We start from the raw sequence: 12,878 nt of genomic DNA on the forward strand, positions 1-12,878 counted from the left end.
AAGCATAAATGTAATAAGTGTTAATTCAATTCTCTCCATCTTATTTCCAATGTAAAAGAACAAAAATGAGCAACGTCAAATTTTATTTTTTTTAAAAAACAAAACATCAAAGTAAAATATTATTAAGTTGGTGAGCTCAATTGTCACAATCTAGCATTGTTGGGCCCAAACCACCACGTGGATGAAATAAGCCCACTCAGGCCAGCCTAAAATTTCATTGATTGTGAATCAATATTTGTATGTCCACCTCATTTCCAACAATCATTTATCCCATTAAATTAAAAAATTAAAAAAACAATACATTTTCCCTTGTTCCCTGTTTGGCCCTTTTCTATTTAAAAGCCGCCCCCCTCTATAAACATGTATGTTCTCTTTCATCAAATATCTATCTGCAACATTAACACACACATACAAACAAACAATCCCAAGTTGTTCTTTAGTTTTATGATATTTTGGGAAAGCAAAATTAAGGATGTTTGAATTATTTGTGCTAGGGTGTACTGGTGTTGTGATGTTCCTTCATGGAGCCAATTTCTTCTTCCATGCTCTGTCTCAACATATGGCCATTCGTTCTCTCAGGTACACCTACACCTTCTTCTTTTTTTTTAATCAGATCGACGAGTTTAAATGTAGCGATATGAATAGTCATCAAAATTTATATAATATGATTTTAATTAGCTTAGTTTTGATCTTTACAAATTTGAAGGCGCTTAATTACCGATAAATAAAGTTTCCGAGGAATATATTTTTATGTATTAATTAGCTGAATATTTCATGTTGGCTATTTAATTTTAATATATGGTTTTAATTTTTCTTGGGTGCAGCTTCTTAGGATTTGTTGGTTGGTGAAGAATGAAGATGATGATCACGAGCTAAAGGAAAAGCTTGCACCAACAGCAATGTTGTTTTGTAAATATATTTCAGTTTTTTTTTTTTTTTACCTTCTAAGAAAGATGTTAGTATTATATTGTTGTAAAAGTCCCAGTAGAATACCTATGATGAGAAAATAGATCCTCTATAATTGTATAATCATTGAAAGGCGTTTACCTTAGTTTAAGTGATACAACGACCTTTCGATTATTATCTTTTGGTTCATTTGTTTTATGTCGTACTATTTAACTTGTCTTATAATTTTGTATCAATTATTTATTTTTCTAGTTGAAAAATTATAGAAACAGTCTCTCAAATAAAGATAAAAATAAGATTTACGTATATTTTAATTTTTAAAAACAAAACTTGTAAAACTACACTGAATATATTGTTATTGTACCTTTCAACTTTTTCAAAACAAAAAAATATATAATAAAGACTAGTAGATTGACAATAAGGTTTATAAAATATGTACCTGATGAATTTATTTATAAATTTTAACATAAATACAAGTGCAACCTGCAAATGAATGCAATTGTCACGCCCTCAATCTTATTTTCATAATTGTATCAGACTCAGTCACATTCATGCTGATACAAATATTATTTAAAATAGAGTATTTGTTTTAATCATACTAAATTAGACAAATCTAATCTAAAAGAGTTGCAATTTTTTTGTGTACGCCACTACTGGTGCGGCTCATACATTGCTAACTTACAATGGCAATTCCTATATTAGCAATTTTGATTTTTTTTCCTAAATATGATAGAGATATCAAGACCACCCATCGAGGTGGTGTTGGGTTTAGGAAAAGTGGTGTGTACGCAATTTTACCCCAACTTCATAAAGGTAGAAAAACTGTTTACAAAATGTAAGAATTTTGGATTATGGATCGCCCATGTGTAACCCGACCTAACTCAGATCCGATCAATTTTGTTTCTCTGATAAAAAGATAAGGTAATGGAGTAACCTTGATTTAGATTAAGGGCGAACAGTTACAATCTCTTTAAGTAAGGGACTGATTTTATTTGAGAAACAACGTGAAAACAACAAAAAAGAAAAAAATCATAATTTTTCTGATTCAAATCCAAAAACAGACATTTAGTTCTGTAAATACAGTACTCCGTTTCCAAGAGAGGCGAAGTGGACTTGGGGTAATTCTAGTCTTAGCAAATTCAACACTTCTGCTGCAAATAAAAGGTACACAATCTGTCGATTTTGCTTCGATTTACTATCACAAAAAACCCTCGGCTCGAGCAAAATCATCCCAAAAATAAGCAAACTACCGATATCTATTGGAAAAAATATATCTTTCCTTCGAATGTTGTTTGAAAAAATATTTATTATGTTAATGAGTATAGGTAAAACTCATTGTAATATGATATGCGTATGCAACTATGCAAGGATGTACAGACTGGAAAAGAACACTCTGTACTTTAGACAATTGCAAAATATCTAATGAGACTTGTCACTTGAGGTAGAACCACAAACACACAGTAAGATGTTTTCTTGACGTCTATCAGCTTCGAAACATTTTCAAGCACAGATGTATAATACGAGAAAAAAGATACTCCGGCGAGCAATGACCAGAGAACTGATAAGTGCATTTACGAACGTTAAATGTACATCCAAAAACTCTCTTCGTTTCTTTCAGCAAAAGTTCAAAGTTTCATTACACAACTTTTAACTAGGCCAATTTGACCCTGCTATAACACATTTTGCATATCTGCGCAAATATCAGATGAAAAAATATACATGTACAATGTCCTATAGAGAAAGATAAAAGCATGAAATGCAATCTTCCAATCCTTTATATCAACAATGAGTCCTCTGTAAGTATGGTTAAGAGGGAGTACTTCACTTTCACTCTTATCCTACTATCTTCCACGCACAGCTTTGCACCAGTGACTACCCAGTAGCCAGGTGACTCTTCGGGACCTCTTACCATTTCTGTTGTATCAACAAAGTGAGACATCTTTGGTGCTCTTGCCGGTGAAGGTGGACCACCAGGATAAACTGCAGAATTCAAGTCCACCTTTGCTGGCTTCTGTGGTTGGTTTAGCTTTGTACTGAACGGGGTGGTGATCAACATTGAGATCAAACCTGATTTTCGACATGTGGTTGATGGTCCTTCCCACTCTGATCGACGGATCTTTGCTGAGGCGACCATCGAGAATCCCAACCTCAGGAAGAGGACCTTTTTCATTCCAATAACCTTCACCTCAAACCAGGCCTTGGTCACAATAGAAGCAGAGTCATCTATTCGTGTTCCACGGTATTCAACTGGAGCAGTGCAAACATGTGAAAATATGCTCCATTTGACAGGTTCAAAATACGCTTTTTCAACTGGTTCATCGACAGGCTCATAGCTAAGATCATCTGTTAGTTGGATACTTTGAGGAAGTGCTGATAGATGTTGAAGATGGATAGCCAGGTGATCACTCCTTTTACCTTCCAAGTATAACCGAATTCCAGTTACTGGCCTGTTTCCAGAGTCAACCTGCAAGAGGAAAAAAAGAATGATCATTCAGAGCTCCCACCTCAACTAAGACTTTCCCAAAATAACAAACTATCCGATTATAGTTATGTTAATCTTCAGCCCTCTCAGATCTTTGAAATGCTGATCATAGAACACAATCAACAATAGTCACTCCTTTTGCGAAAAGTTTATGCTTATTTAAAGCAAAAAGAAAGCTAAAGCACAGGTTGTCCTCTGGGGAGGTAAAAAGGGTAGATTACATATTCCCCAAACACGAGAGTAGAAATTTAACAGGCTCTCCAGAAATTGTTTGATAGGTCAAGATCACCAAGTCGAGAAAATGATCATCTCTACTACTCCAAAATAGATCAAGGAGAAATAACGTAAAGGTTTGCCATCAGATCAAACTCATAATAGAAGTGCACCGTCTTTCTGAATTTTGAAACTAGTACAACAACACTAGTCGATGCACATTCAAAAGGCACAGGAAAGAATTGCTCTTGAAAATCCTGATAAGAAAAAAAGCTTTCTTGATGTTATACCACTCTTAAGTCTTAACAAATGAAGATATACCTTTACAGTGTTAACATATAGCCTTGGACCCATCAAAGTGAACTGCAAGGATGGAGAAGCTTGTTTTCTTTGGCGATGACCAAGAGGAAGATCACTGTATGCTGGAGCCCACTGCCGAGGTAACTGAAATTCTAAAAATTGTTCAACTTCCTCGATTGGCGGTTTATCTGCATAAAAGAATCTTTGATATCAGAGATAAGAAGCAGCTTATAGTCATGTAGCTCTAAATGAAAAAGAACTTCAAAACTGCTGACACGAAAACAAATTTGATCTTCCTAAAACATACAAGGAAGATATTCTTTCATTAAGTCCTATATGCTTAAACTGTGGGAGGGCTTCACAGAATAGGAGTGTAATAGTCACATGCTCTGCTCTCATAAAACTGAAGACATTTGCAAAGATCAAGCAAAAAATGGTAGAATTTGAAACCCAAACAATTCTACAGAAGCCGGTGATGGAAACTGAAAAGCACACATCGAAGCAGGATAACTTCTCCAACCCTTCTATCTAATACATTGCCAAAAATGCTTGACCCAATTTTTTATAAGAGAGCGCATGTATTTTTGTTCATTGTCCACTATATAGGACTCTTCAACTGATTTTCTACTATTATCAATTCAGTGATGATTCCTCTGTTCAATAAACTAATGCAGACAGCCTAATTGTATTCCGATACATTCTTATATTTACAAAACACATGAAAAACAGCAATAACTACAACTCAATCCCAAACTTTTTGTTTAACCATCTGGTATCCAGAAATCTGACCGGACTAATCCTGATTCATGTATTTAAGAGGGAAACACTCTCTACTAGAATTTATTCCATTCCCGGTGCTTGAACTTGAGAAATCTGGTTGAGGGTGGAGGGATCCATATCCATCCATCCCACCATATCCCTTTGTGGTAAAATCCCAAACTAGTTAGTGTAAGTTATATGAATTCTCGATAGCCATTTGGTTCATTTGGAACCGTCACATTCCAATATTCAATAGTTTGTTTAGGCAAATTAGGGTTCTCTAATGGCTCATTAATATATCTTCAAAGACTATCTACATCATATAGAAAAAAGAATGAATGGTTTTACGCGGGCATCGATTACAACAATCTGTTCATTGTATCAGGCTGTAATGCTGCTCAAAAATCCAAATAGATAAGCGGGAAGAATTCAAAGAGAAAGATTACTGGCGAGTGATTTATCTATCTGCCTTCATCAGGTAAACTAAGGCTCAGAGCTGATCTCTAAAGATAATATTTCAATAGTAATGCTCTGCATATTATTCCCTTCTCATTTTCCATTCCTTCCGTCTATCGTGCTGGAGTTTGTAGAGAGAAGAGAATAAGCTAGTTGTTGATATTTTGATACTCGTTATATTCACAGGAATAGCCAAAAACCCAGGTATACACAGTGAAGAGCACTATTTCCACTAGAAGAATAAAGCACAACGAAATAGATATACTCACATCGAAGGTAAAGATTAATTGCATGGCTTAAAAATCCACTGCCCCTTACACCACTCAAAAGTGAAGCGATTGGCACAAACGACATAGATATGACATTGGGAGACTGTGATACAGTAGGAAGCCACTGGCTATGACTTTGACCAAAATCAAGACCTCCTCGACGGATATGAATACTTAGTAGATCCTGCATGAAGAATTCAAATCCAAACACTTTACAAAAAAGCTTATCATCAGACACATAGCAATTCATTTCAGAGGGAACCAAACAAACTTACATCAGCTTTCGAGTGAGACATAATAGATGGTCTCATTGAGTTTGCAAATGGTAGATGAGGATCTGAGAATATTGATTTTTCATCCTGTCATGTGAAAGAAATTGGAACTCCTGTCAGACTATTTGTTTTGTTTGATCTGTGTAAAAATACTTGAAATGAAGTTTTACAATGAACATTGTGTTATCCATTTTGCTTACATTTCCTGGAAATACAGGAGCATGCCATTATTTACCCTAAGTCTGCTCGACTAACCCATACATAACTTTGTTCCATCACAACTATGACTTGGGGCTTGAAGATTTAGTGGCTCAGTTATATAAACAAACAATACATTTTGATGCCCCAACCCCATTTTGGTTGTCCGGATTTTAGTATTACGTTCTCTTGAAAAGATTGATCACTAGCAAATAAATGTTTCTACAAGAATCTGATGAAGCATTACATTGTATTAGTTGACATGACTTCTACCACGACACTATTTCCTTATTAGCCCGATCCAAAAAGAGTGGCACTTTTCTAAATTCGTCTTAGTTCAGTGCCTAATTTCTTCCACAGAACCTTCTATTAGAGGGCAGACTGCTGTCTTGATCGGGCTGAAGTTGGAAAAAGTTTAACTGAACTTCCCATTTTATCCTCAATAACAACTCATTCATAGCCACACAAGTAATTAGCAAATTTTAAAAATCTTGTGTCCACACAAATGTAATGGTATATTTAAAACCACAAGTTTCAAATGTCTTCCTTTCTTTCTTAAACTTTGTGTACATCCAAACTATGCGTGTAAATCGGAATGGAGGGAGTATGATTTTACAATTAAATTTTACAGTAGCTCTTTTTACCATTTCAAGAAATTCTAAAATCATATTGAAATCTTTTTGATTGTAATAGCCTAGTTAAATCAGTCTCAATCTTAGAAGAGAGCAGACTAACTTAAATAATTGGATGGAAGGCAGTGGAACACTCTGAATGTCCTTTATCGAAGAGAACTAACAAACACCATAACTAATATTATGCAAAATTTTATTGCTTCAGAGCCAGCATCATTCTCAATATATACGAATCTATAGAAGTTTATTCTGAATTGCAGCTTATGTAGTACCCCAGTACATGGTTTCTACATGCTTGAATGGACAAAGCACACAACAATCATCCAGTCTCATCAGTAAACTGGGATAACTATCCTCCGAAATATTTTGGAGGTGACAGAATTAGTTTAGCAAGCAAAATACATCCTCAAGTGTGAGGGTGATAGTTGAAAGGAGAAAAACTGCTCCCATACCCAGATCCCGAGGTAAGTCACAAAACCCTTTCCCGACATTCTCTCTCTTCAAACCTCATCTCTGATCGGCACAACCCCATTTTCTGACGCGACCCAGCACCTCCCTCCGACTCTCTCTCTTCTCAGAAACTTTCTCCGACATTTTTCTTGTAACCTCCGACTTTCCCTCTAATACTTACTCTATCAGCGCCTGCAAGCACTCTCCCTGAGCATGGCTACCGAGATCCCTCATCTCCTACTTCCTAGGACAGTAGATCAACATTTTTCGGTGCATCAGTGCAGGAAACCCCCTTTTCTTTTTTCTAAACCCGGAGTTCACCCACTGTGAACTACCATTATAGAACTTCAGCCCAAACTTCCAGAATTCTCACATGGGAGAAAGGCCGAATTTACTTCAATGCCGCTTTCAAATCCATTGATATCACAAGGTGGACTTCCAACAATGAAACATGATTCAATTGGGTTGAAAGGAATCGTAACATAATGAGACACTCGACGATGAGCAAAAAGACTATGGAATGGGTATTCTTTGCTCTCAAAGAGGCCTCACGTGAAGTGAGAGCTCTTCCTACTTTATCTTGGCACGCCATTGGGGGACAATTCAAAATCAAAATCAAAGGAGATTTGGAACAATGTCCTGAAAAAATGTGCTCTCAAGGTGGAAATGTCAATACCTATAACTGAGAGGAAGGCTCACTTTGATAACTTATATGATGACTCTTTTTTCTATCCCTGTGAGAGTTACCTAAAGGCTGGACGGCATAAGAAGGAACTTTTTTGTGGCAAGGTAACAAGGAAAAAAAGGGTTTCACCTGGTCAAGTGGAAATCTTTTATTCTCAGCAAGGCTGAAGGTGGATTGGGAATTAGAAACCTGAGGAATCAAGGCAAAGCTCTCAAGTTGAAATGGTTATGGAAGCACTCTTTAGACCCTCAAAATTTATGGAGCAATGTGATCAGAGCTAAATGAGGAGGAAGACAATTGGATGACAAAACAAGTTGACACAACCTATGGTGTTACCCTTTGGAGTTCTATCAGGGTACAATGGAGTATGGCCTGCTCTAGAGAAAAAAAGTTTCCATCAGGGTGCAAAGTCGCATTCGGACCTTCTTCTGGAATGATAACTAGTTGGGGAATGGAGCTCCGAAGGAATCATTTTCTGATATCTATACTTTATCCCAACATGAACAGAAGTATATAGCTGAAATCTGGGAGCTGATACTTAGAAGAGGTTTGAATGATTGAAAAATGAGTAGAATGACTGAGTTCTACAAGCATACGGAAACATTCACGACTACAAAATGGAGATGGCACTTTAAGATGGCAGGGACATAGCAGTGGAGTGTTCAGACTTTATGCAACTTACAAAATGATTAATCAACTTGAACCTCAGATTAACCTAATTAAGAGAAAGATGTTATTTTGCTCAAGATGCTGAAACAAGATGCTACTTATGTGAGAAGGAGATAGAGACAGTTAGCTATCTATTTTTATACTGCAGGATAACTGACCAGTTATGGAAGATCTTTATTAATCTCAGAGCCAATAGCTTGGACAATTCCAAGCAGGCTAGAAAGATTACTGCAGCTCTTTTTAGTTGGGAAATAGCTGGAGCATGAGACACAGCTAGATGGAGGATTGCCTACGCTAATATTTGGTGGACAATAGGGAGAGAAAGGAACTCCAGATGTTGACTTTTGAGGATAGTAGCAATACAGTGCAGAAGATCAAACTTATTCAATTTTTTCGCTTTTGGTGCAATCAGATTTTCCCAGAAGATACTATATCTATCCTAGACATTCTAGATTCTTGTTTGGATAGTAGATTGATTTTGCTATTTTCTTTTTTCTTTTCGCTCCCTTGTAAATATAGTCTCAGTACAACCCGTGTACTGCTTTGGTTTTAATACATACAACTTGTTACCTTCTCAGAAACTAAATAAATCCTCAAGTCAACAAGCATTTCCGAAAATCTAAAGGTTGAGTGTGTATTCATTGTCATGCCTTAATTTTTTTCCCCCGCATTTAGATGGTAAAACAAAAAGAAACATTAAGAATCTATGTTTGAAATTTCATTTTGATGATGAACGACAACAAAGCTATTTTGGATTGGGTGTCACAAGCTGAAGAACCCAGTGGAGTTAGGAAGGAGTCACTTTCACGCGTAATATGTTCTATTATCAGACAGATTTCACCTAGTCGCCAAAATAATTGAGGATCTTGGAAGATCTTGCATGGTAATGTGAAGTATACGTTTACAAGGAAGTAGAGTCAAAGTAGGAGTTATTTTAAGGAAATTTATGTGTTTTCTTTAATACTCCCTTTACACTCTAGGCTTAGCAGATTTTATTCGATTCATGTCTACCACTTAACCCTTGTTGCTAACGTGTGTGCTATATATTGTAGAAATTGCTTTCTTGCAGATTTATGCACTTACATTGAGAGCAAAAGCAAAAAAGCAAGTTCATTTGAGCAAGAAGAGATAAAGCTGAAGAACCAAAACTAATGTTGAAGTTCCATCAACTTCAACAGTTTTTCTAGTTCTTGTAGCAAGTGTTTTGATTTTTAACCTAATTTGCTTATTATAGAAGCATTGTTCTTAGGTGATTTTCAGAGAGCAAACATTGTACTTTCAAGCTAGAGTTAGCTTGAAGGTGTAACTACGGTTAAAGTAATTGTAGGTTGTTAATGGCTAGAGTTGTTCTCTTAGGTTATAGAATTATAACCAAAAACTGCTCATTTGTTTAAGTGAAGTTTTGAAAGAACTCTTACCTATGTGGGCCTGGTTTTTTACTTCTCTTCAACAGGAACGTTTTCCACGTAAAATATTCTAACTTATTTGTTTCCACAATTGTTGATATTGAAGTTGGCTGAAACCACACAACGATCATGTTCCTTGTACTCAAGTTCAACTATTTACTATGAAGTTGGGCAAAATATTACAGGACGAACATTAGTCAAGCCACTATTCACTCCCCCCCCCCCCCGCCCTTTAACCATCTAGAAGGTGCACTAATATAACAATCTATACATTAAAAGAAAAGGCAGTTGCACTACAGAATGAAATAAGATGTGAGATACCTTTGATTTCTCAGAGGATCTAACAGGGTTTGCTATCTGGCATCCATTTAAATCTTCTGAAAATTTTCCATCAGCTAATTGCTTAAGTAATTTCTGCACCTCCATTGGCTGTAGAATGGAATTTTGCAGCTGCTTTATGTGAATTACATCTTTACCTCCCATCTTTACCCCAACAACAATATGGGTGCCATATTTTTCAATAAACCTGTAAAATCGTACAATTGCCTTCATAGTTAATTTTTGTTACCATTTTCCACATTATATAAGATATAATCGATAGAAAGTTATGTCAACCTTCGTAAGTCAAAAGAAGGCACAGAAAATCATGAAGGACATAAAATCAAAATCAGAAGCGGTAACATTCAAAGATTTCAGCAAACTGTCTTAAGATAAGGAACCTTCTTTTCCCATGTCCAAATTTCAGGGCCATAGCAACTCTCTAGACTTCAACAGTCATTTCTTTTTCCACTATTAATTTTTTTACTACTTCATGATAGAAAAAGCCGAAAGCATTGACAATGTTTTTGGATAGAGGCAGCTTAGGAGAGAATACCTTGTCGTTCGACTTAGGAGGAGGGACAAGAAAATCAAAGGAAGAAACAGATCTTTAAAGAATATCCTAATGTAATTTACCCAGCCAAAGAAACAATCTCAGATCTCTATCTTTCTCCATGATATCCATCCTTGTCAGTTTGTCTTCTTTCCTTCCCTTTCCTTTCCTTAGGTTCCAAACACAAAGCATAGTATGGGGAAAAGATGCTTCTGTACTAAAATTTGCAGCCCCCTAATTCAGACCTTCTGCGAATCAAATTCATCTTATGTTCTATTTCATAAAGGAGCATGTACCAGATATATCCTTTGAGATTTTGAACATACACGACCTTTATCTATAATATCATGGCCCATGAAAAAAACAGTTTTTCAAATAATTATGGATGAGAAATTCTTACTCTGCAAGTGCAAGAGGATCCCAAGAAGAAGGCACGTCTTGTTTCACTTGCTCAGATAGTGTTAGATGGGATCTCACTAACTCAATATTGTACAAGGTAATGAACCAACCATCAAAAGCGAGAAGCTTTGTCGAAGCTGCATCTTTTTGCCAGCATCCCTTATGACCGAACATCGCATTAAACAAACCAGAAGGTATCTTACCAGACAGAGACAACTCCTGATTCAATTGCTCAGACATCTGAATGCAATGAGCAGATGATAAGGAAGAGAAGGTAAGATTAGTCAGATATGCATATCGCAGTAGGAAACATTAGGCTGAAATGAATTATCAAAACACCCATAATTATTGGAGTTTCGCAAAACAAGTTTCAACACTTAATCTAACAGGCACCAAAAAGTCATCTTTCCCAAGCAATTATCAAATGGAAAGCATCATGATAGCTCATAAATGCACAAAAGAACTAACAATCCCCAGAGGAAAAGGGAAATGACCTCTTAAATTATTATTTTTCTTTAAAAAGAAACAAAAGGGAGATTCACTTCACCCCCAGAATAGGTAAAAACATATCTCATTTAACAGCTCCAATCTCCATATTCATTTATCAATGTTGAATTCAAACTGTGAAAAAGTTCCAGAAGCCAAAGAGATTGATGTACTTAGTTGTCATACAATATGCAATACTTCTGGAGGACCTATTTAATGGCCAAACGATACCAGAAACTTTCACATGCAACTACGTGACTACGCAAACCAGACAACTCTATCCAATAATCCATACTTCAAGAAGACCTATTTCATGGACAAACAGTGCCAGAAACTTTCACATGCAACTACGCGAACCGGGCAAAACTTTATCCGAGTCTAGATAGCTTAATGCCTCTATGCGAATTGTCCTGAATTCACCAGAGTTTAGCTACATTACTTTTTCTTCAAGTATGAGACTTGATTTAGCAACACTAATAACTTTTTCTCTCTTTGTGCACATCAGTTAATCAACAACAACATACCTAGTGTAATCCCACTTGTAGGTTATGAGGGGGGTGGTGTGTATGCAGTTTTATCTTACCTTGTGAAGGTAGAGGCTATTTCCAATAGACCCTCGGGTCAAGAACATCAGTTAATCACAAATAAAAATTAATCTAACTGTTCAAGCTCAACAAGTAGGAAGAAAAACACAAAAAAGTTTCATTCTTTTTCTTTAAAAAAAATTCCAGTCCCATTTTGAAGCAAATTACATTTTCTAGAAATGAAATTTCAGTCAAACCATCAAATAAAACTTATTACAAGCTCTTCTCTATCATTTTTTTTTTCAGCAAATGAACAGCAGCAGCTACAAAATCCTTAGAAAAAAACCCCACAATTGCCCAATTCCCATTTTCCAAGCATACCCATATTAAACACTTGAGGAAAAATAAATACTAGTAAAAGAATTTGAAATGAAAAAACTGAAACAAGAAATTTTACCTGACTAAAAGAAAGAGCGTCGGAGCGAAACCTAGTTCGCTCACCTTTATCGCACTTGATAGAGGTGGAAACATTAGAAACCACCACCCCACCAGGCACCACCAGGTCCTTGGTCGACTTCTGATCAACCTCTATCAAACCCGACCCGTTCGGACCGGGTTTACACGCCGTCAACCGGATATCACTGGTCAAATCATAACCTAAGCCGATCACAGAGACGGCTCTTTCTGCAGCCATTTGTGGGTCCATTCTACTACTAGGATTAAACGCCATCTACCAAGAAAAACCAAACCCGATTCGAATTTTCCAAAAGGGTGTCAGAATCTAGAAATTTTTTTCACTGTAATTCTCTTCTTCGTATGAGTCTTTGCCCTTTTTGCTATTTCCAGAATTTGAGCTGGATAAAGAAGAAAGCAAGTCTTCCTTTTTTTTTGTCTGTATTCC

General features: G+C 36.2%; 1 protein-coding gene and 1 long non-coding RNA gene across 2 annotated transcripts; one reads left to right on the top strand and one right to left on the bottom strand.

The window, feature by feature from the left end:
* Positions 1–286: 286 nt before the first annotated feature.
* LOC129873984 (uncharacterized) lies at positions 287–1,080 on the top strand. The gene is made up of 2 exons (XR_008762817.1): positions 287–579; positions 825–1,080. It is a non-coding gene; the product is annotated as an uncharacterized LOC129873984 (long non-coding RNA).
* Positions 1,081–2,493: 1,413 nt separating this feature from the next.
* Positions 2,494–12,878, bottom strand: LOC129873056 (MACPF domain-containing protein NSL1). Its single transcript, XM_055948053.1, has 7 exons — positions 12,435–12,878; positions 10,969–11,207; positions 10,019–10,223; positions 5,661–5,744; positions 5,386–5,569; positions 3,923–4,089; positions 2,494–3,370 (listed from the first exon to the last, which is right to left on the bottom strand). The coding sequence occupies exons 1-7, from the start codon at positions 12,705–12,707 to the stop codon at positions 2,681–2,683; spliced, it is 1,842 nt and encodes a 613-aa protein (XP_055804028.1). The 5' UTR covers positions 12,708–12,878; the 3' UTR covers positions 2,494–2,680.

Source organism: Solanum dulcamara, chromosome 11, assembly GCF_947179165.1.
Source record: "Solanum dulcamara chromosome 11, daSolDulc1.2, whole genome shotgun sequence".
Lineage (NCBI taxonomy): Eukaryota > Viridiplantae > Streptophyta > Magnoliopsida > Solanales > Solanaceae > Solanum > Solanum dulcamara.